The sequence below is a fragment of the Sapajus apella genome, unplaced genomic scaffold, assembly GCF_009761245.1.
Source record: "Sapajus apella isolate SASKATOON/1434 unplaced genomic scaffold, GSC_monkey_1.0 scaffold33, whole genome shotgun sequence".
NCBI classification, from domain to species: domain Eukaryota; kingdom Metazoa; phylum Chordata; class Mammalia; order Primates; family Cebidae; genus Sapajus; species Sapajus apella.
This window is the reverse complement of record NW_022436973.1, coordinates 15,536,692-15,560,278: the sequence shown is the minus strand read 5'-3', so window position 1 is coordinate 15,560,278 and position 23,587 is coordinate 15,536,692. Positions and strand designations below refer to the sequence as shown.

Sequence of the window (23,587 nt, the reverse complement as noted above, 5' to 3'; positions counted from 1 at the left end):
TTCCAAAATGAGCCTCAGCCAGCCTGCTGCTTTTCCACATCACTAAGAAGATTCCTTTTATGGTCTTGTGAAAAGCGAGGGGCTCCAGACAGATCCTCCCGCAGGAGGGTGGAACCACCTGCATGCCCCTTCCCCCTAAACTCCAAACACACGTTCAAGGGCAGTGAGTACTCAGTCAGCTTGGACCCAGCCAGATTTAAAGGTAGCCAGGGTCTTTAGCTTAAAGTTCTCCCTAATAGGGGATTAACAAACAAGGTAAATACTCTTGGTAAAAATGAAATCCCACGACAGAAACAGCCCTTGGACTTCAAGAGAGCTTCACATACGGTAGTGTTGGTTTTCATTTTTTTTTTTTAATAAACTCCTTTTCACGGCAGTTTTTGATAACTGTCTTATCTCACTCACTGCAGAGGGCACTTTATAATGCCAGCTCCTGTAAACATGGATTTTAAGAGCCACCCCACGCTTCATACATAGACACAGCTTCATACATAGACACAGCCGGATACTCTCCCCTCTCACCTCCTCCCAGAATCACAGCCTATGCCGGCGGACAGGAGGCAGCAGAGTGCACCCCATTAGAGCACGTGGTGGAAAGCAATCCTCTGGGGCAAGAAGCTCCCCCTCTCACCACCCACCCTCCCAGCACAGGCTGGGCCAAGCCCCAGTCTTGGCAATGAGTCATGCCTCCTGGACAGCGGGAGCCAAGCAGAGGGCACACCCCCAACATTTCCCTTTCCTCCCCTTCTGCAATCGCACCCATCTTCCTTCCACCCATTTTGGGATGTTGCAAGGGCCTCGCTGCAGGGTCTGCCAGCTGGGCCCCGGCCTCGAGCTGCTTTGGGGGCGGAATGGGGCGGGGGGGGCAAGGGTCTATCACTTGCACCCGCAGGCACTATCTCCAGAAGACCACCCCTTCCAAGACTTGGCACGGCCCCCGAAGGCTTGCGGGGGACGTGCACCCGCCCTTCCCGGGGAAGTTTGCAAACACAGCTGTTCCAGAGCCCGAGAACCGCTGGAAGTGAGGCCACAAGAGCTACACCACGCGGGGGCGGGGGGCAGGAAGGGGCCAGCAGCGGGCGGGGGTTCCCGGGTCTACGGCTCCTGTGAGGGCCGGGAGAACTTCCCCCTGCGGCGGCCGCCCCCGGCCCTTGAGCCTAGCCTGGAGAGCGCCCCCGCACACGCTAAAATCTCCCGGGGAGCAGCGGGAAACGGACTCCCCCCACACCCTCCAGGAAGGACACACCCGCCCTCCCAGCAGTTCACGGGAAAGGAGAGGTTGCCAATTTGGACGGCGTTAGCAGGCCAGAACTGCGCCGAGTCGCCTTCCACGGCGCTCCAGGTTTAATTAGTTAAGCAAAGAGATCAGCTACAACGACCTCGAGGCTTGGGGCGGGGAGGGTTACTCTGGGAACTTCAAGTTTCAAGTTTACACTGGCCTTCCTAGGAGCCTAGTCCCACAACCCCTCTGGGATCCTCACTTTTGTGCACTAAGCAAACAGCAGCGGGAATGGGACCCACCTCGACTACCCCAGCCGAGATCTAACTATAGTGTTCCGGCTCCCTCACCCGCCACTCCTAGAGACTTCCCCAGTTAGCGCCAAGTTTCAAGCCGAAGCCCTTTAAATCCCTCTCGCAAGGGATAGCAGGGCTCTGCCAGGCGCGGGTGAGAGTCTCCGCCTGGCCTCCTTCCCGGGTCGTCACTCACCGGCCAGGCGAAACTGAAAGGCAGTACGATGCGGTTGCGGTCGTTGCCGCGGCCGGCCTTGAAGGTGAAGGTGTTACCCCCGATGACAGGCGTGGACCCCTGTCCGAAGCTGCAGGGCCCCCCGGCCGTGACGCGGGACTGATACTCCTTGAGGCATACTTTGAAGTATGTGTCACACTCGTCGCGGGTACACTTGCGGTCTCCCGCGTTCCGGGCGCCGCCGCAGCAGTTCCCGTTCTGCAGCTCCCCGTTCACGTTCTGCATAGACAGAAGCTCCCACTCGAACTGACCCGCGGCCCCGCACACCTGCCGGCGAGGGAGGGAGGAAGGTTAGCGCGGGAGAAAGCTGTTTTCTTCGAGTGCAGAGGTGGCGACTTCCTCCCACCCCCCGCCCCGACGAGCCCTTCTCGCTGAGTGAAAATAATTTTGCAAAACTACGTTCAAGGATTTAACGTGATTTCGGGGCCAAAAAAAAAAAAAAATGCACGAGTGCGTAAGTAATCCGACGACTGCCCGGGGGGCAAGAGCCGAGTGAACGCGCCCCTGCCCGGCCTGGAGGGGTCACCCTCAGGAGGCCCGGGATCCCGTGGGGGAATTGGCGCGCTCAGCCCAGGTGCAGCCGCTCAGGCGCAGGGGCGAGGAGTCGGGCGCTCGAGGGCTCCCGAGCCTGCTGGCGGGGCTCAACCGCCCAGGGCGCCGCGAGGGGAGAGGACCGCCGGGAGGGAGACCCGGCGAGGGGCTCCTACCTTGGCTCGCAGGGTACAGAGCAGGGCAAGCAGGAGGCTTAGGGGGCGCCCGGGCCGGCCGCGCGCCCGTGGGGACCGCATCGCTGCGCCGCGCGCCGCGGGCACTCGGGACGCCGCCGCTGCTGCTCGCGCTGGTGCTGCTGCCAGTGCTGCCGTCGCCGCTGCCCCTGCGGCCGCCGCGTCCCGGCTCTAATATACTCCGCCGATTGGAGCATGCACGACTGGAAAACAACACCACTTTTCAAAAGCCCTTTCAAGAGCGGCCCGTTCCAGAAGGCAAAGAGCCCGGCCTCCTTTTATTATTCTGATCGCTTCTTTGAGACGCTCCCCCTCCTCTTTCACCTCCCGGCTTTCTTTCCTTCTCTCGCGCTCCCCTTCTTTTATTATTATGATTATGTGCAGCCTTTTATTCCCTTTCAGATCAGCTGCATGGAAAGGCGGGGGAGGCAGGGAAGAAAAAAAAAAAACCCAGCCTAGCTCGCGGGCCGACCGCAGGTAACACAATGACGCGTGCCCGCCCGGAGAGGGACCCGGAGAGCCCGTCTGGCAGCCGCGGCCGCGGCTGGCCACCTCTACCCAGCACTCCCTGTAAGGCGCATGCGCGTTTATTAATATTCATGAGAGGGCGTGCTCACCTAGGACACGCCCCTTCCCTTCACGTTGCTGGGGAGGGGGTAGTGTGGGGAGGAACTTGGTAGGGTTCGGGGGCTTGGGGACGCTCTGGGCGGTGTAGCCGTACAGGGGCCCCGCACCGACCCCCGCCCTCGGCAGCTTTGGTCCAGGAGGGAAGGGATCGTTAGTCAGGGACTCCTGGAGGCCCCCAGCGGGGACCGCCCCCTCGGGCGTCCAGGGCCCGGCGCCTTTGCCCGCGCGTCGGGGCCCCAGGTGTAGGCGCCGAGGCGCTGGCTGAGCGGTCCGAGCGGGGCAGCTTCCGCCTTCCGAGCCGCCTGCGTCAGCTGCGGCTTTCGCCCCGGAGGAGGGCCTGCCTGCCCGCTGGGAGTTCGGCCCGCTTCCCGCGAGCGAGCCGCCCAGAGCGCTCTGCTGGCGGCAGAGGCGGCGGCGAGGCTGGCGCGCTTGCCGCCGTCTGCTCGCCCCGCGGAGGCGACCTGGGCAGACGCTGCTGGGAACTTTGAAAAACTTTCCTGGAGCCAGGCTTGCCGCAGATTCGAGGGGAAGCCTCGGCCGCGCCCCACCCCCCCTCCCAAATTCGAGTCTGCGGAGCCTGGGAGGGCTCTCAGCTTCCTTTCCAAACCGCGCCGGGGCAGAGGCGCGGGAAAACCGGGGGTAGAAGGTGGCGGGCACGCCGGGGCCCCTGTTCAGGCTTTGAGAAGGGCCGGCGGAGACGCTGGTGGGCTTGGACGCCCTCCCCGGCCCGCCGCCCGGGCCGCAGTGCCGGGATTGCACCTGTAGGCGGCCTCCGAGCAGCTCTCTGGGTGGCAAGAGATGGGCCTGGAAGGAACCATGTCACCACCACCGCCAGCCGCGGAACTTGCCTTCTCTGGGGTGGCAGTGGAAACTGACACTGTTTTCCACCTTGAGGCTAGCCTCGCAATTAACAACTACACTCCGGGTCATAATCAAGGTCAAAGAAAGCCCGTAGGCTGGCCGTAGCCTCAGCCAATCCCTCTCCCAACGGGCTGGCTGTTGCATTTGAGGGGACCTTTATAGGGAAACATCGACTTCCTTTGAAGGGTGGACAAGGTTTTGGCCCTAATAGTGGGTATGTTCTGTAGAAAATCATGATTATCCAAGGGCCGGTTTGGGGCTCGAGTCCTCCTGGGTGTGGGGTGTGATGGGCTGGCAATAGGTCAAGGGAAAATAGTTTCCAACATTATGAGTTATGAGAGCATAAGACGGTGGGTATTTGTGGTTATCTACTTATTGCATTTGATGGGAGGCTCAGTATGAACAATATTTTAAGTGCCAGATCTCATCATTCTGAGGAATAAACTAGGGCAGCTAACTGACCCCTTTACATAGGTTCGAAGTTACCAAGGATGGCTTAGGAGTCTTGGCATCTTAACAGCCTAAGAAATACTCCTAAGAAAAGTGCTTACTTAGTGGTATAATGTGTCTTGTCTTGAGCACTGGCGAGAGAATCCATATTTTGGAAGGGTGGTTTCTAAGAACAGAACAAGTTCACAAATGGTCATGTTAGCAGCTGGGGTAGGCAGCAACAACCTGGGTGTTTCAGTGTGCCCCACCCTCCCTTCAAAGCCCTAGTTATCCTAAATGCAAGGCATCCAGTTGTCAAATGTAATCCCATCTACACTTTTCTCACTGAAGTTTCCATCAACACCAGTCTCCCCAACTTACCTGTCCTGTTCTCATTTCTACTCCCAAATATCCCTGAGTTTTGGTTGCTAAGTGATGGTTTAAAAGCAAAACGGTGCTGAAAAAGGCTGGTGTGATCTCAAAGTGCACACTCCTTGGAGTGCCCTGTATCTGACCCTGTTTTAATTCTGTGCCGTATGCCCCACACGGCCCTCAGGAAGGACCCTGTGGAGCCAAACCTTTAGTTGAAGAATTTAGATCTCCACCTGGCTTCACCCAGAAGGGCTGAGATTGCAGGTGCCTCCAGTTGCAATCTGGGCCTCGTGCAAGCTCGTGTCACCTCCAGTCCACCAGTGAATTTGGCCCATTTGACTGATAGGAAAGAAAACGTAGATTCTGAGAGGTTAAAACTACCTGATTAACCCTAACAGGAATGTCAAATCACTAATAAACACAAAATTCTCATGTCAAATAGCACAGAGTCCCACACCCTTCCTGAGCCTGGGAACCCACTTTTAGAGAGGGAGTTGTGGGCTGGAGGGAATTCATTTGAAAATTTTCAGTTGGGGCTCTTCCAAATAATTGGGACTCCCCCAAAAAGCCAGTCACGTTTACCACCACAGACAATGAGTGGAAGCTCAATCCTCCACTTCCTTGAAACCAGTTGTTAGCCCCCCACTTTAGAGAATAAGGAACTGCTTCTGAAAGAACTGAAATACAGAGATTTCCCCTTGGCCAGCCCTAATCCTGCTTTAGGGTATAGGCTTCAAGTGTAAATGAATATTCCAGAAAAAACATTTCTGTGGAAAATGCCATCTTAGGTATTATACCTATACCTGAGAGAAGGGGAGAGGCTTGTAGTCAGTTACCATCTGACCTGTCTCGTGTGCTCAGAACATCATCTTTGGATGTCTTTTCCTTTAATTCTAAAAAGATGATGCCTCATTTTTTCTTTTTTCAGGAAACTTGCCCCACTTTACTTAGTCAACAACATATAGCACTTCTGAACCCCCAAAGGCTTTATAAGAGACATTCAAGCTATATTAGCTGTATTTAATTACATTTAATCAACTGCAATCCTTGGTTAATCAACACTGTGGTTAAAACAATCCAATATTTATTGAGAACTGCTATTATAAGCAGTAACATGGATGGTCTAAAAAATATTCTGCTGAGTGAAGTAATCCAGGCACAAAACACTACATCCTGTATGAATTCATTTATACAAAGTTCCAGAACAGGCAAGACTGGTGAAAAAAGGATCATAAGAGTGATTTTGAGGGTGGGTAGGTAGTAGTAGAAATTGACTAGGGTGGGCTTGAGGCTCTTCTCAGGGCATTTTGGAGTCATGTTCCACATTTTGATAAGTGTTTGGGTTACACAGGTGTATGCATTTGTCAAAATTCATTAAATAGTACATTTAAGATTGTTGCATTTCATTAGGTGTTCAAAAGAGAAAAAAAGGATTGTGAACAAAGATTCACCTCCAGTTATATGAGTGCTGAAACATTTAGGGGGAAGTGAAATGATATTGGCAACTTACGTTGAAATGCATACAAAATTAGAGGGATCCGGGAGGATGCCTGGGTGGGTAGATACATGCTGAAGCAAAACAGTAAAGTCTTTTTTTTTTTTTTTTTTTTTTGAGAGGGAGTCTCATTCTGTTGCCCAGGCAGGAGTGCAGTGGCACAATCTCGGCTCACTGCAACTTCCACCTCACAGGTTCAGGTGATTCTCCTGCTTCAGCCTCCTGAGCAGCTGGGATTAGGCACATGCCATCTTGCGCAGCTAGTTTTTGTTATTTTTAGTAGAGACGGGGTTTCACCATGATGGCCATGGATGGTCTCAAACTCCTCACCTCAGGTGATCCCCCTCCTGCCTTGGCCTCCCAAAGTGCTGGGATTAGAAGCATGAGCCACCTCACCCAGCCAGTAAAGTCTTAATGGTAGAATTTAGGTGTTAGAGTGGTGTTCACTGCAAAATTCTTAGACATTTCTCTATGTTTGAAAATTTTTCTTCTTAAATTTTGGGGAAGATAGTTATTGATTTGCTAGATATTTTGCAGGGTGCCAAGAATATAGGGGGCAACACCAAAATATTGGTCTTCAGCACTACCGAGTGGAGAGTGTGTTTGAAAGGAATGGTGATGGTGTAGATTTTAAGAGTGAATGAAAGCAAGGTAGTTCTTTCCTCCAATTCTTTATTCCAGTTAGGTTCAAATTGTAGAGAAGGCACATATAAAATATCCACTAAGCTCTTCCTTATTCCTTGTTTGAACATTGTAGAGACAGTAACAAAAGTTCAAGAATCCTGTTCCACAGATATGATATCTTTCTTTCTCTTTCCAGCAGAGCCCAATGAAGCTCACATGTCCCACCAGGTTACTGCCTCAGAAACTCGGTCAAACCTCCCATGAACTTTGTCCAGCCAGCTCCCAACATCTGATTATACAACTCCTTCTGTGGATTATTCTCATTCTCCGACATCATAGGAAATTCTAAATGAAAAAGAAAAAAAAAAAAAACCCACCACCAACCTATAGATAACAAACACTGAAAATTAGGGTAAAGTTATAGCAACCACAACCAGGCCACAAGTTTGCCCATTCAGGCATACATTGAGTAGATGCAACTATTTTTCCCCCCAAAGCTTCATCATATGTACACAAGAGATCTGGATTAATTTTTTGAAATCAAAACTATGAATTTTTTGTATTATCAACAGTATAAGCAGTATGTATTATCAACAGTATTTTGTATGAGCGCATGTTAAACACTGTCTTGGTTTTATCTTGAGCGCATGTAGTTTTGATTTTGCCCTCCCTGCCCCAGTCCTGTTTCATAGTCATTATGTAGAAAACCATCAGGATGAATAGAACGATGTGTCCACATGCCCTTTACCAAGCCAATCACAGAAAGTCACCAAAAATCCTACATGCAAAATCTAGGAACTACGGGACTTATATTTCCATTTTACTCTTTAGTTAAAATCAAATGTTCTTTGCGAAGCTAGAGTATGGGAGAAGTCCCACGTACAAAATGTACTTTGTTCTTAGAGTTCAGTCTTTTCAGAAAAAAACAAAAAATTCTGGGGGTATGTTGCTATTAAATTGGCATTCTCAAAACAACTGTAAATGATTCACGTATCCTCCTTTTTTTTTTTTTTTTAGTGCTGATGTAGTGAGTCGTCTGTTCTTCTGTATGGCACTTGAATGACTTGACCTATAGATATTCTGGGATAGAATTTTTTTTTAAATCAAATTGGTCCATTGGTACAGTCGACTGATTTAAATGCAACTAACAATTTTCTATAATTGCAAAGTGTGACTGAGCTCTTACAAGCCTTTTCATCTCCTAAAAGGTTCTGGAAATTACACTTCCAGAAGCAGGTAGTATTTGGAAACTACCACAATATAATTTTCTCTATGAATACCTTTCATCTCTCTTGCACTCAGCTTTTCCAAACACATGCCTCCAGATCTCAAATAAATAAATAAGATCAAGTAGTTGCTGAAACTTGAGAAAGGAGAGCTAAACGTATTTAGTTATCTGAGAAAATTTCAAAACATACATAGATGTGAGAGTCAAACGTGATTGCACCTGCCAGTGGCATGAAAGTAACAGAGCTTTGAATTACATATTTCATGTTCAGGTTAATGGTCCCAAATAAATTACAAGACTGTGTCTATATTTGACACTTTTGTTCTCAAGCCAGTGGTCTTTTTTTACTGATGGCATTCTCTAAATTAGAAGTTATTAAGAACATCAAAAGTTGATCATTGCAATGCTTGATTTCCCATTGGAAGATAGTTGTTTTTATTATTGCTTTATGCTAAGAGCACTTAAAAATGACTAAAGAAATATTAGCTTCAGCACAGAAATATTGGCAGAAGTACCAACTATACATTTCTAGATTCTTAGATATTAGTCATAACATAGGTTTACTGACATATTTTCATAAGCCTCATTCAGAAATTATTTCAGAACAATATCAGAGGTTCTTTTTTCTTTGGGAAGTAAAGCTAAGACATAGAAAACTTAGAATGACTATAAAGAAGAAAGTTTAATTTCCAAAAGATAGTTATTTTCTCCACTGAAGTGATAATATTTCTTAAAAGCCAGATAAAAACTAGAGAAGTCAATTATACTATTTCAGGATAGTTTGGCAGAAATTCATGTGAAGAGAAGTTGGGGCGGAGGGGCTGGGCTTCACTAGACCACATAGGTAGTATAAGATGGCTACTAGGAAGGGCAAGGCTCACAGTCTGAGGAAGGTAGGGGTTGACAGCAAAGGAAAAACCACAGCCCCAGCATACTCCACATTAGCCTTAACACATTTAGAAGGGTCTGTCCAGCTCTGGGCTGGACTTTTGTTTTAGAATTGTGATAAAATAGACATAAAAATCACCATACGAACCAATTTTAAATTTTGTTGTGTTCAGTAAATTCACATTTTTGTGCAACAATTTACTGAACGTTTTCTTCTTGCAAAACTGAAACTCTATACTCACTAAATAGCAACACCCATTTACCTTCCTCACCCACCCCCTCCACCTGGCAATCACCCTTCTACTTTCCATCTCTATGAATTTGACTACTCTGGGTACCTCATAAGTGGAATCATATGGTGTTTCTCTATTCATGCCTGGCTTTTTGCTTGACACAGCATCATCAAGGTTCATCCATGTTGTAGCATATGTCAGAATTCCCTTCCTTGTTGAGGCTGAATAACATTGCAGTGTATGTATAGACCACATTTTGCTCATTCATTCATCCACTGATGGAATGGCTTCTACCTATTGGCAATAGTGAATAATGCTGTTCTAACCATGGCTATGGGTGTATAAGTATCCAATGAAGACCCTGCTTTCAATTTTTGGGGGAATGTACTAGGCACCATTTTTAAGAAAATATTGACCAACTGGGCCACTCCCAGAAAAGGTGGTAAAAAGTCTAAAAATGCAGACCTTTAAGCAGAGCAAATGAAGGACTGAGAGGGTCTAACCAGAGAAGAGGAGAAAGGAAGCATAGCAGCTCTCTGCAGTATGGAGAAGGCTGACTTGAGAGCAGTTTTGAAATGCTGCAAATGGCAGAATAGGCTTAATGGGTGGAGGTTACAAGGAAATTGACTTTGACTCAGCAACAAACTGTGTTTTCATAAGAGCCATTCCTTAATGGAAGAGGCTCCCTTGGAGATAGTGAGTCCCTGCCATCTATGGTTATCAAACAGGATACTGTGGACCATTGTCAGTGGTAGGAGAGAGAGGGAAGTTGAACTGAGTGATTCTCTAAAACTCTACTCTTTATGATGCCACGGCAGGAAACTCAGGTCTGTAAACGTAAAGAGCATCTAGGAGCCAGCTTCTAGACAAATATGAAGTTGATGCCACTGATTGAGGATTAGCACAACCTGGAGCACAGGGGTGACTATTTTGCATAGATTTATCTGCTTTCTGAACTCATTTTTCTGGGATCCATTACATACATATTGCCTGCAACAAGTGAGTCAATTCTAAATGTCACAGCACTGGTCATCATAGCCTTGGTCTTACTATTATACTTTAACCTTTGCGATTATAAATGCAATTCAAGGACCAGCAGCATTGGCATCACCTGGGAGCTTGATAGAAATTCAGGATATTAGACCCCTATCCTACACCTTCTGACTCAGTATCTGCAATTTCACAAGATCCTCCAGTGATTTGTATGCACATTAAGGTGTAAGAGGCCTTCATGTAACCGATAACAAATACAGAAATATTCCAGAGTTAGTAGAAGTTATCAAATCATATTTCCACTGAATCATTCCAATATTCTATCATTTGGCAAAGTATTGGCTAGTCAAATCCACCTTTGATTGTCCCATTATGAGCTCAGTGTCATAATGGAAATTACAGTTATTTAAGTATATATAGACCAGATCATTTTTAAATAATTGTAGGCAACTTTCAGGTAAAATATAGAAACCAATAGAAAAATATAAGTGAATAAATATCAGGACCAAGGAAAATGGAGCTGAAGATGGAAGATCAAGATCAGAGATAGGCAGGTCAAGCATGGCTACTTGAGTTGAGAATTGGATGCTGAGCTCCTTAACAGCCAAAGTAACCAAGGAAACACAGTCAGCTACAAGACTAACATTCTGCACACAGAATCAACAAGCTAGTCCTTCAGACAAAGCAAAGCTTTTCCTGGCATTTTGTTATGAAAGATATTCACATAGTGTGAGCATATGATTATAAATATTTCAGGTGGCCGTGGGTCTTACATATATGGAATGCCGAGGAAATGCAACTGTTTCTTAGAATAGTGCACCCTGAACTGAGGGCATGGCAACAAAGCACAGCTCAGAGGAAGTAGTTTGGAGGGGAAGTGGGAGTGGATGCAAGACTCTATCATTGCCATGGGGCAAGCTGAACTAACCAGCCAGAGGATGAAAGGTTATGGGGAGGAGGAATAAGTAGTCCCAGATGAGATCATCTTTGACCAGCCAGCCTCCATCTGACCTATCAGCTGACTGCAGACACATGACCAAGCCCAGCTGAGATCAGCCTATTGGCCCAGATCAGCAGAACTTTCCAGTCAACTCAAGTTTGGAGCTGGTTTGTTATGAAGCACCGTCATGGCATTAGATAACTACTACAGCCTTCATGGGTAAAAATTTTAAAGAAAACAGAACCACAAATGTCAGCTTGCAAGCATTCAATGAATGATAATTGCTACTAGTAAACTCCTGTGAGCTAAGCATAGCCGACACTGGCCAATCTTAACTCTATAAGCTCCACTTGAGAAAGCAAGCTGAAATGTGAGTTAAAGTGGCCTTATAACAGGAATAATCTTGAGTCTGCACCAACTTATCTTAAAAAAATAAGTTATTTGTAGGCCCCCCTGAAACAATCCTGATAAAGACTCTCATAACCAACTTCTACTTAATCACCAGATTAACCAATGTTCACCATTCCTTCTTTAATAAATACTGACTGTTCCCCTCAGCGTGGAGCACTCTTGCAGTAAATAGACTGGGTTCTCATGTTCCTATGCAGATCTGTTTCAAAGAGGGAATGGGCTCTTATACTTCCCAACGGTGAATTGGGCGGGTTCCCAAATCTGTATATGTCAGTTGTACTTATGTCATTCAACTCAATATTACCTAAAATGATGAAACATGAGTGCTTAAAAAAGATATTGCTTCTATGCAACCCAAATTAAATGTGACTTGATGAAAATACATGTGAGTAGCTAATAATGAATTTTTATTCAATGAATGTCACCAAGACAATTTACAAAGACTATTTAAATATTCTGAATAATCTAGAAGAATTCTGCATTCAAATTGTTTTCCAAATATTTTTTAACTTTCCAATTTAAGGCTAAATAGGCTGCAATACTAGCAACTTAAAAACGTTTTTGTCATATCAAAAGATAGGCAAATACATATTCATTTATACATTTGATGTTACAGTAAAACATTTGTGTCTCATGGTTTATGGTTCAATCTTTAATCAACATTTTTGATTAACCAATCAATTACTAGTGATGGTTGCATCACTTAAGAAGGTTTATTCTGTTAGGAGAGCCTGGATCAATGACTGACACATAACAGGAACACTATTACTAACTGCTGAATGAATTTGTTGGGTGAATTAGGGACAAATTGCTGGCAGTGCACATTATAACCAAAGCAGACATGTTTTCACACACCAATGTGTTTTAATACTGAGTTTAAAAAATCTTACTTCTTACTTTAACAATACTTTCTTTAACCTTACTTGTAGACTTACTACCTAGAAGTCAAAGAAACAGCTTATCTTTCCAATATTCCTCTAAATACTGCTTGTTTATACCAGTTCTTCAACAAAGGCTGATAACGCAGGTTTTTGGTGTTATTGACAGTGTTCCACTAGCATGTATCAGAATCACCTGGAGGCCTCGTTCCACTATAAATTGCTAGGCTCTATCGTGGAGTTTCCATTTAGCAGGTCTGAGGTAGGACTCTAGAGTTTACATTTCTAACAAGTTGCCAGGTAACGCTATTTCAAGGAACAAACTTTGAGAATCACTGCTCTGGTATAACTCCAAAATAGGCAGTTACCAAGGTCATCTGCCTCTTCCTCTGACCATTTACCCCGAGTCCATTTAATTCCTTCAAGTGTCTCACCTGATACTGGATTTGACTTCAGTGTTCTGGCAACAAGTATTGAATTGGCTAAGTTGATGGGATGAGTATTGAATTGGCTGGGTAAGTTAATTGGCTGGGATGAGGCAACAGAGATATATAAACCTAGGTTATGGGCCAGGTACAGAGTTGTTTTCTTATATTTTATAATTTAACCCCCACAGCAACACTATAAAGTTGATATTAATGTCTCTATTTCATAGATGAGAAAAACTGAGGATCAGAAAGGTGGTACACTTCTATGACTAGCATCACTGTTTCACTTAGTATCATCTAAATGGAGGGCACACAGCTAGTAATCAGTGAAGTAAGAGTCAGGGTCAACTGAGACCAAGGCCCTGTTCTTTCCACAACATCTAGTGGGAATCTAAATTATCATGTTACTAAGATGAACACTTAAATCTAAAACAGGACTTCTTGGACTTTAATGTGCATGTGACTCTCTGGGACATCTTGTTAAAATGCAGATTCCTATTCTACAACTCTAGGGCAGGCCTGATATTTTGCATTTCTCACCAGCTCCTAGGTGATAGTGATGCCGCTGGTCCTGGACTACCCTTGGAAAAGCAATGCTGTCAACCCCATTTGCTTGGGTGCAGAGCCTGGAATGTCCCGTGGCAGGAAGTGGAGGACTTGAACGGTCCTTCAGTCATATTATACACACAGTACAATTTGTCTTTCATTTTCTTAACGAAGAACTGGAAGAGGGAACCAAAGGGAAATTTATATTAAATAAATGAGCCTAAGAAAAAATGCCAAAGGCCATATATTCTTCTTGAGAAAAAGGAGGCTGAGCTGAGGAAAAACTATTTGGGACTGCCTGGGAACCAACTAGGGAATATGGTTACCTCTTCACCAACTGCAGCAGCATGTGATGGGAATCTAGAACAACCCACTCAGTTACCATCTACCGGAAAAAGGAGGGTGGAATTACAGTGAAAGTAGCTAGGAGGGCCGGGAGCTTTAAAATTCTTCCTCATACCTTTCATGGCATACCTGTTGCTGTTTTATTTTCCTTATTCGCATATGATAAAATTCACTCTTGTTGGTATACAGCTCTATGAACTTTGACAAACGCATGCAGTCAGGTAATCGCCCCAGATCAAGACACAGAACATTTCTATCACTCCTCAAGTCCCCTATGTGGCCCTTTGGTCTTCATTCCCTTCTCCTGTGCCTATTGTTTTGCCTTTTCTAGAATGTTCCATGGATGGTACTCAACAGTATGCAGCCTTTTGAGTGTGACTTCTTTCACTTAGCATTGTGTATTTGTGATTCGTCCACGTTGCAGTGTGCCTTCAAGTTTGGATCCTTTTCTGTTGCTGAGTAATAGTCCATACAGGGATGTTTGTTTATCCATCCCCAGTTGAGAGAGCTTTGGGTTGCTTCATTTCTCATTGCTTATGAATACAGCTGCTATACATTTGAGTGCAGGTTTTTGTGTGAACACAGCTTTTAACTTGTCTTAGGTAAATATCCAGGATGGGGATTGCTGCATCACATGGGAAGTGTACATTTCACTTTTTGGGAAGCTGCTAAACTGTTTTCCATGGTAGCTGCAGTATTTTGCACTCTCCCCAGCAATGGATGAATGGTCTTTCTGAGCTGCATGACCCACACACTCCCCCAGTGCCCAGACACACACACGGGCGGACACCCTTCACTGCAGGGATTTCAGTGAGGTCGCTGTCAGAGCAAGAGCCACCTGGGAGAATACTGAGGTCAGAGGTTTTGGGAAAGCCAGCAAGCCTGGGCTTACCTCCCCCAGTCCTTCCCAGCCTTCAGGCCCATCTGTTAGGGCCCTTGCGTACCTCCTCCTTGAAGAAGCCTTTGAGCCCACCTCTTTCCCCAGCAAGTGTGCAAGCCCCAAAACACCACCCTCCTGGTTTAGGCTTTGTTGTCAGATAATGTGACTTTGAAAAGAAGCCCCTCCCCTCCCACCAAAAGGAGGATAAGAAAGGCTCTCAGATCAATCCTCAGCAGATACACGGAATCGCAAAGCTCCAGAAAATCCTTTATTCTCTTTTCTGAGCAGCTGCTGTGGCAGCACCCCGCCCCCAGCTCTGCCCCCAGTGGCAACCTGAAAGCTATTCATATCATTTAATCCTGTTGAAAATCCTCTTCGCTCTCTCTCGCTGAGGTGTGGTCGGCTGAGGTAAACCTGAGCTTAATTCATATGTTGGAAAGCAGATGAAAGGTGTCACATGATTTGACATTCTATTTAGGAAACCGACTCTTCCCTAATCTAGAAGCTTCCACTCATAACCCCTGTTGGAAAGTGGTCAAAATAAAATCTTCAAGGAAAAGTCACAATTGGGTTTTCTTTGACGGTGCATTCACTTCAGAAAACAGAGCAAAAGAGCAGAGGTAAATTAGAGCTGGTTCAAGGGGGTGGGAGTGGATTTCTGCCTATATATCACTCAGCTGAAACATCTACTCGATTTTTTATATTTTATCCTACACATGGCAAAAGAAAACTCTACAGCCATTTTACCCTGTTGCCAATCATGGCCACGTATTTTAGTTCTCTCTCTTGCCACCAAGAAATATGAGATCTTATAGCCAAGTTCTTTGATTTTAAGACATTTGGACATAAGATACTGTAAAGCTATATCCAGAATGAGCGTTGAGTCTACTCTTTTTTATTGCAGAACTCATTGATATGCATCACTGGCAACATGCTCTCTGACCTTCTCAGGTGTTTTTAGGCTGGGAGAAGACTCCCCATAAGCGTTCCATAGTTCCACCAGTAATAGAGAAAGCAAAAGAACATGGGCAGTTTCATCCATATCCAGAGAATAAATTTCTTCTGGCTTGTTTCAGGACCCAAACAGTATTTGGAGAATAAATGATCCCAGATGGCTAATTAAGGGTGACTTCCTTATACAAAAAAAAAAATTATTTTAAGAACCCCCATGAAAATCTCAATTCCCTGGCAGGCAATATTTATTAAACTTTTCCTAAATATAGGCTGGTCCATGAGGCATACTGGAGAAACACAAATGTAAAGTCTATCCCAAAGGGCTTTGTAATCACAGAGTACATGAAAAAAATATCAGAGCAGTAGCAGGGATATTAAACCCGTAGTCAACATGCACAACCTTAGCTGTACACTGGAATCACCTAGGGAACTTTAAACATTATTGATGCCTGGACTCCACCCCCAGAGATCCTGATTTAATTGGTCTAGGTTACAGCCCGGGCACTGAGACTATTTAAATCTTCCAATGTGTAGCTAAGGTTAAATCCTGCCGTTCTAGCTAAACAAACCATGCACTAAGCAAGTGAATGAATTAATGACTTTACCAGAGCCTTCTCTTTCACAGAGGACCCATCCAATGTGTGTCTCATGGTGAAATGGTCCAGGAAAGTTAGGTGAGAGGAAGCTGTAGAACACATACGACTGGAATCTGGAGTTGCGTGAGAGAGAAACAGAAAATGCCACACTGACTCTTGTCAAGTGGGAAATATGGTTGAGTAATGGAGGGACCAGAAAGAGGAGAGTTTTTAGAAAAACGCGTTTCTTGTAGATAGTGCTTTACAGGTTAAAATCACTTGCACATTATTTCCTCATAAATACGGAGGCAAGAAAGCATAAAGAATAAAAGTCAGATAGACTTGGGTTAAAGTTCCAGCTCTGCTACTGATTAGCTCTGGAATCTTGGGCAAATTACTTAATTATCCTCAGTTAAGTAACTAAGCCTCAGTTTCCCAATTCATAGAGTAGAACTAATAGTACCTTTCTTATAGGGTGGCTGGGAAACTTAATGTACGTAGAATGCTTAGTTCAATGCCTGGCACATGGTGAGCTCTTCACATGTCTGAGTTCCCATTGCCATTATCTTCAGCATAGTCATCATTGGTTTGGTGTAGAATCGTCAACCTCAACCAAGGGGTACAGGGGAATGAGAAGTGAGTGAAGTTTGTTCTGAATGAACAGAGTAGGAGCGAAAAGTCGTAACAATACTCCACAAACTAAGGCCAAAGAAGCTGTTACATTATGGTTGGAACATTTGATCTCTCAAAAGCTTCATTTATCTGTGACAAAGTCTATGCTTGCATGGCATTTTCAGAGGAGGGGAGGTAGAATTTAACCAGGGAGTGAGGCAGCAGCTATTATATATAGTAGTTGCTCAGTTAAAAACTTGAGTTGATACAAGTTGAAATGAAAGCCTCTTGAGTAGCTGTAACACTGACTCTTGGATGAAGCTTGACTCTGCATGAGAGAATAGTGTGGGTGGACAGCCAGGCCACACTCAGTGACAGAGAGCTGAGTCCTGGGCTTGAGTGGATGCACCTGAGAAAGAGGACTGAGCTGAGTGAGGAGAAAGAGAGCGCTGGTGTATGTGTGAGAGGTTGCTAGTATGTCATAAGCAGTAGGGTTGAAGGGGCTGTCGAGGGTGAAGTTGAGATAGTATTAGATTAGTGAAGAACCTGCTCTCATTTGAAACCAATTTTAGGTTTTACGGCCCTTGAACCCCCATGAAAATCTCAATTCCCTGGCAGACAGTATTTATTAAGCTTCTCCTAAATATAGGCTCCTCTTCCTTTGTATGGCAGGAAAAATGAGAAGGGTGGCAGGAAGGATCTGATGTTCCTCCCAAGATCAAAGGTAATGTATACTTGTTGGTTTTATGGCCTCAGACCAAGGCACAGGTGAGGATTGCCAATTTCCCTTTTCATTCCAAGGTCCTAGGCACCCACTCTCTTCTTATTATACTCCCTCAATGTCCTTCCTGCTGTTTTCAAAGTCCTTCTGGGGCTGACTTCTCAGAGAGCTACAAGATAGTTCCCTATGATCCCTCTAGCTTAGTGCTTGTCACAATGAAGTCTCCATTAAGAATCACCGAGAAGTTGTTCATTTCATTTTTTTGGAGCCAAATAACAATGAGTATGCTTTCAGAGATGGTGTGTGTGTGTTTGTGAATTACATGTATAAAAAAATGTACATATGTGGTATATGTATAGTATATATAAATAAAATGTTACCCTTGTTTTATACAAGTGGTAGTATACTGTAAAAAAAAAAAAAAAAAAAGAATCACTGAGAAGTTGTTAAACAGATTTGCATCCCTCCCCCTACCAAGAGTCTGATTCAGCAAGTCTGGGTGGGGCTGGAGCGTTTGCCTTTTAGCAATCTCCCATGTGATGCTGTGGCTGCTGGTCTGAGGTCCACACTTTGAGTAGCCTTTGATCTGACCACCCCCAACCCCATCCCTTGCTGCCTTCAGGATTCTTGAGTGTGTGCCTTTGCTTATCTCCTAGGGGAGGGAATTAACTTTAGTAAATTCTCCAGGGCATGTTAGTTGGGATTCTGGTCTCAGATGGGGGGTTCTCAGTGGAGGTTTTTAAATAAGACTCAAATATTGGTCCTTTTGGAAGAGCTTTTATGGAGAACTGAGTCTACGATGCCCACGTTCTTCTAAGCAGAGCCACCATCGCACATTGTGTCCCATGTATGCTTAAGAGACATGAAGGTATAAGATAAGGGTGAGATGTGTTACAAAATTTTGTGTTATTTAAAGTCTGTATTCTGTATGCCAATGTCTTTTTTTTTTTTTTTTGCACCTGGGGAATTTTTGAGAAAGAAGACAATCATCTTTTTGACAATTTGTTCATTCTGCTGAGCTTCCTTTGAAGTTTGAGTCTCAAAACCAAAACTTTCCACAAGGGCTCTTTTGTTTCTTCCTGATCTGCCAGGATGAAATCCTCAATTTGGCTTGCCCTACCTCACAAATAGCACTTATAACATGTATGCTAGAACTGCCTTTTTAAAAGGACTATAACGCAATCTAAATGTTCTGCCAAAACAAAACCCTCTGGGTTAACAATAGTCCTGATTTCTTCCAACATGTGGACTTTTGGGGTTTGGTAACTGAAGGGGGTGAAAGGTTCTGTTGGTTCTCAGAGACTCAAAGGTCTCCCTGTGGATGGCCAAACTGCAAAATCGGAGCAGCCCAGAGTTTGGTGTAGACAAGTCCATCTTCACTCCTATTTGGGGTTTGCCTTATCTAACTAATTCCGTTCTATCGACTTGCCACCTGTCCCAAGGCGGCCTAAATTGACTGAGGCCTGGTGTCCTTGCAAAAGAGGTGGTGCTTAGACAACAACTGGAGTTTATTTTGATCTCCATCTTTTGAAGGCAGAAACCATTCATGTTTAACTTTAAAGAAAGCTGTGATTTTTTTTTTTCTTAGAGCAAAGCTGCAATTTGAAGACAGGATTCTATTAAAAACAGACAAATAATTCCCATTCCTTCCTGGTCCTGCCTATTGTTTTCCTAAGTTTGTTTGGATTCCTGGATTGAATCCTTCTGGCTAACCCTCCAAAGAGAGGGTCCCGGGCACTGCCGTCCTATGAGGTTGACTGTCTCGTGAGGTCCTTGGGGAACACATCCTGTTTCTCCCTCAAAGAAGCATTTGGAGGATGTGAGAGAATGTCTCCTGTCTTCTCCATTCAGAGAGACTTTTTATTTCCTCCCTATGTTTTGTCTATAGACGGCTTCAGTCTTCCTAAGAAGAACTATTCCTAGGAAGAAGAGTTGGTCTGGAGCCAATATACTTATAGGTAATACATTGTAGACTATGGGTTGGTTTAAAGAACCCATGACCCTGTCCTCACCAAGTAATCCACCTCATCCTTGAGACACACACATTAAACACGGTTATACAGTACTGGCAACAAGTCTTTAGATGCATTCAGTTGATTCCGCCCTGTGTGCGATACACATTTTCATGCCATGAAAGGTGTCCCTAACACTTGACCATGAATCCTTTTACCCACGGAGTCCTGATATGCTTGACATTCTTCATGCAGCCATTGCACAGCAATCAGAGTTGGGATGCTAGTTGCAACCTAGGAGCCATCTCTGAATCAAGTGTTGACTTTTCTTTTTAAATTCTTCTTTATCTTATTCTTACATTTCTATTGGAGGAATGTTGACTTTTCTTTAAATTTTTTTTTTTTTTGAGATGGAGTCTTGCTCTGTTGCCCAGGCTGGAGTACAATGGCATGATCTCAGCTCTGCCTCCTAGGTTCAAGTGATTCTCCTGCCTCAGCCTCCTTAGTAGCTGGGATTACAGGAATGTACCACCACACCCAGATAATTTTTGTATTTTTAGTAGAGATGGAGGTTTCACCATGTTGTCCAGGATGGTCTCAAACTCCTAACCTCAGTTGATCCACCCACCTTGGCTTCCCAAAGTGCTGGGATTACAGGTGTGAGCCACCGACCCAGTCAACTTTTCTTTTAAAAGGAAAATGTTCTAGAGACAGTGATAGTGTGATATTGTCACCTGTACATACTTTTTTGGGCCTTCTTTTTCCCCAGATCCACAGTATCATGCTGGCCTAGACGGGAAGAGGGATGCCACACAGTCTCGTGTTTACTTTCTCTCTGAAGGGTGCGGGTTCTTACTGGTAAATACAGTTGCAGTTGGTGATGCACGCAAGTAAGTAATTGCTTGCTGAGAAAATTTCTGACAAATATTGAGAGAGGAAACAATTTTTTCTCAGTCTAAACATGAAAGAGCCACTGCTGATTAAATGTATCTGGTAAAGAATCACTTCTCCTAAAGTTTTAAACTGAACCTTCTAAAACCTTTTCTCTAGAATATTCCAAATACAGATGGGCAAGTTGTATTTTTTCCAAGTTGCCTTTTCCTGAGGGAAAACTAGTGATGTCGGAGGCTGGCAGACACGGAGCTGTGCGCATCCTGATAAAGATAGGAACTTTAGGCTAGCAAAAAATCCAAATAAACAGATTTTCAAACAGACCAGCTTTCCTTTTGGTAGCTGAAAAGGAAACTCCACATCCAGGAGGAATGCAGATCAAAGTGAAGCCTACAAATGATGCAGAAACACATAAAATAACAAACAAGCCTGGTGGGAAGAGGGAACTTTTTGTAAAAGAATAGGCCTCTTCATATTACACTGAAATTGAATGCAAGATTGCAAGCAAAGATACATGAGTTGAGAATACAAAGCTATAGTTTCTTTCCCCTTGTTTGGGGCCGAGAGTATACCTTTAATAGGTCACATTGGAAGCCACTAAAAGCAAAGGACAAAAGATAGGCCCCTTGTTGGAAATCTTGCCTAGTTTTCCTTTTGCAGTTGCCTCTGCTTCTCTTTCTTGGTATAAAGTGGACAAAATAATTAATCTACTTTGGCTGTAAAAGTGGAACCTAAATTGCCCTAGTCTCTAAGCATTTCATGTCAAAAGCTGAGCCTTTTTAATTCTTGAAAACCTGTTTTTATTTACCAGGATGCTCAAGTGAGACACAGATTTAAAATTGTTGACATGATGATATTTTAATTCAAAGACGGTCCTTTTCCTTGGTGTTAAAATTTATGTGGGGTAACCTCTCAGTTGGATCATAGTTAATAAGGTAAAAAACACTTTTATGATATTTTATCCTTGGAAATTAAGTCCATTTAAATCTCTGTGTTTTGATAGTGAGGTGCTAAGTGGCTACTAAAGACACAGAACACTATTGGATGCAATTATTCACTATTTACAAATCAAAATTACTGTCATTTTTAAGTGTCTTATTTTTTTGGGAACAACTGGAATGAATACTTGGTGGTAGAGTTTTTTTTAAAGACCTTGAGGTGTTAAGTGGACATTTAGTTGAGCTTCTAGCTCATATGTTACTTCCATTGAGAAAGGGGAGTTAGCAGTCCACTACTACCCTAGGTCATCTTTAGTAACTTGCCCCTTGAAGGAGCGGTTAGCATTGCCCAGGAACGTGACCTGGGGTATATTCCCCAGAGCAGAATTTTGCGTTGTTGTATACAATTACCTTCAAATATATCAGTTGCTGCCAAATGGTTGCATCGGTTTACATTCCTCCCACTGTGTAACAATTCTGTTTCTTATTGTTTCATATTCTTCTAATGCTATTATCATATTTAACCATTTTTCTTACCAGTTTTTGGTGAATGAGAAATAGTATTTTGTTCCACTCTGTACATCTGATTACTTGTAAAATGGATTACCTTTATAGAAGTTATTTGTTGGACGTTTGAATTTCCTCTTCAATGAATCTCGTATTTTGTTCATTTTTTTCCTTATGAGTTGTTTTTTCTTACAGGTTTGTGGAAGTTATTCAAATTTTCTGGAGAGTGATTATCATTACAAACATTGCCAATATATTTTTTCAGTGTATGACTTGACTTTTTCTTTTTAAAATGGTATCTTTTGATATATAAAAATGTTAAATTTTAATATAGTTGAATTTATTCATCCCCATTTTTGTAATTTGTGTGTGTGTGTGTGTTTTAACATGTTGTCAGGAACATCTTTATTACCTTCAAACCATAAAACAATTCTCTTGTATTGTCATCACTGAGCCCTTAGACTACCTGGAATAGATTTTTCTGTATGATGTAAAGCAAGGATAGCAGTCTAACAAGCTATCTCCGCAGACACATTCATTCATAGTCCATTGTTTTCTCAATAATCTGTGGTGCCTCTTCTGTTACCTGCCACATTTTCATGTATGGATGTGACTGTCTTAAGGGTCTCTATTCTGTTCCATTGATCTTTCTTTATCCCTGTGCCAATACCATACCGCCTTCATCACTATTGCTGTACACAAACATATTTAACACTTGGTAGAATGAGTTTCTGTATTCATATTCATTCTTCTCTTTTAAAATGGGCTTTTTTTTTTTTTTTTTTTTTTTTGAGATAGAGTTTTGCTCTGTCACCTAGGCTGGAGTGCAGTGGCATAACATCGGCTCACTGTAACTTCCACCTCCCAGGTTCAAGTGATTCTCCTGCCTTAGCCTTCTGAGTAGATGAGGTTACTGGTGCCTGCCACCACACTTGGCTAATTTATATATTTTTAGTAGAGATGAGATTTTGCCACTTTGGCCAGGTTGGTCTTGAACTCCTGACCTCAGATGACCCACCTGCCTCAGCCTCCCAAAGAGCTGGGATTATGGGCATGAGCCACCTGGCCCTAAAATGGGCTATTGTTGTGGCTTTGCTTTACCTTATAGATTTTATCACCTGATTGTCAAGATTCATGAAAAACTGGGTAGACATTTTCATTGAAATTACATTTAAATTTTAATTTGCAGTTTGACGTTTTTGCAATTTTAAGTTTTTCATCTATGAACATGGTATATTGCGTTGCTTATGAAACTTATTTATTGATGCCCTTCAATAAAGGATTTATCTGTAAAATACTTGCATATCTTTTGTTAGACTGCTAGGTAACCTTGTATTTTTGTTGCTGCCAGTTTTTGTTGTTCTCAACCAAGAACTCTGGTGTATGCATTCACTTATGCTCCCATTTAAAATATATTAGGTGCTAAGCAGCTGTATAAAATTCAGTTCTTATATTTAGATATAATTCTTGCTGAAGAGCAAAGACAGGTGGAACAACAAGACTACATGGGCATTCTAGGATGAAGTGCCAATCATCATCAGAGTTAGTTGATACTAGGTAGTGCAGAAGAAAGAAAAAGCTGGAGGCAGGCTGCTTCAGTTGGAGAAGGACTCATCAAAGGGTAGGCCGTGAAGGCTGAATAGCATTTTGATAAAGAAATGGAATGTATACGTTGAAAGGAAGCTTATGAACATAAACTTGTACATGGTTAGGTGACAGAGAGTTGAAGATAGTGAGAAGATGTGACCAGACTGTGGATGACGTTGAATGCTAGGAGGAGTTTGCAC

The 23,587-nt window shown here is 43.9% G+C and overlaps 2 protein-coding genes across 6 annotated transcripts in view; both read right to left on the bottom strand.

The window, feature by feature from the left end:
- Positions 1 to 3,102, bottom strand: part of JAG1 (jagged canonical Notch ligand 1) — a 36,290-nt gene extending 33,188 nt beyond the window's left edge. For all 5 annotated transcript variants that reach the window (XM_032295408.1, XM_032295409.1, XM_032295411.1 and 2 more), the window contains exons 1-2: positions 2,455 to 3,102; positions 1,709 to 2,014 (exon numbers count right to left, since the gene is read on the bottom strand). In XM_032295408.1, the coding sequence (XP_032151299.1) occupies positions 1,709 to 2,014; positions 2,455 to 2,535 (387 nt within the window). In that variant the 5' untranslated portion in view covers positions 2,536 to 3,102. The remainder of the gene's footprint in view (positions 1 to 1,708; positions 2,015 to 2,454) is intronic.
- LOC116562612 lies at positions 2,866 to 4,785 on the bottom strand. The gene is made up of 3 exons (XM_032294883.1): positions 4,771 to 4,785; positions 4,512 to 4,576; positions 2,866 to 3,883 (listed from the first exon to the last, which is right to left on the bottom strand). Exons 1-3 carry the CDS (start codon positions 4,783 to 4,785, stop codon positions 3,070 to 3,072), a joined length of 894 nt encoding a protein of 297 aa, XP_032150774.1. The 3' UTR covers positions 2,866 to 3,069.
- Positions 4,786 to 23,587: the final 18,802 nt, after the last annotated feature.

Bases quoted from the DNA above. Each gene is read 5' to 3' on its own strand.
- LOC116562612 (XM_032294883.1), bottom strand. The intron at 3,884-4,511 runs GTAAGCACTTTT...CTTGCCACCCAG, and splicing joins AAGACACATTATACCACTAA to AGAGCTGCTCGGAGGCCGCC.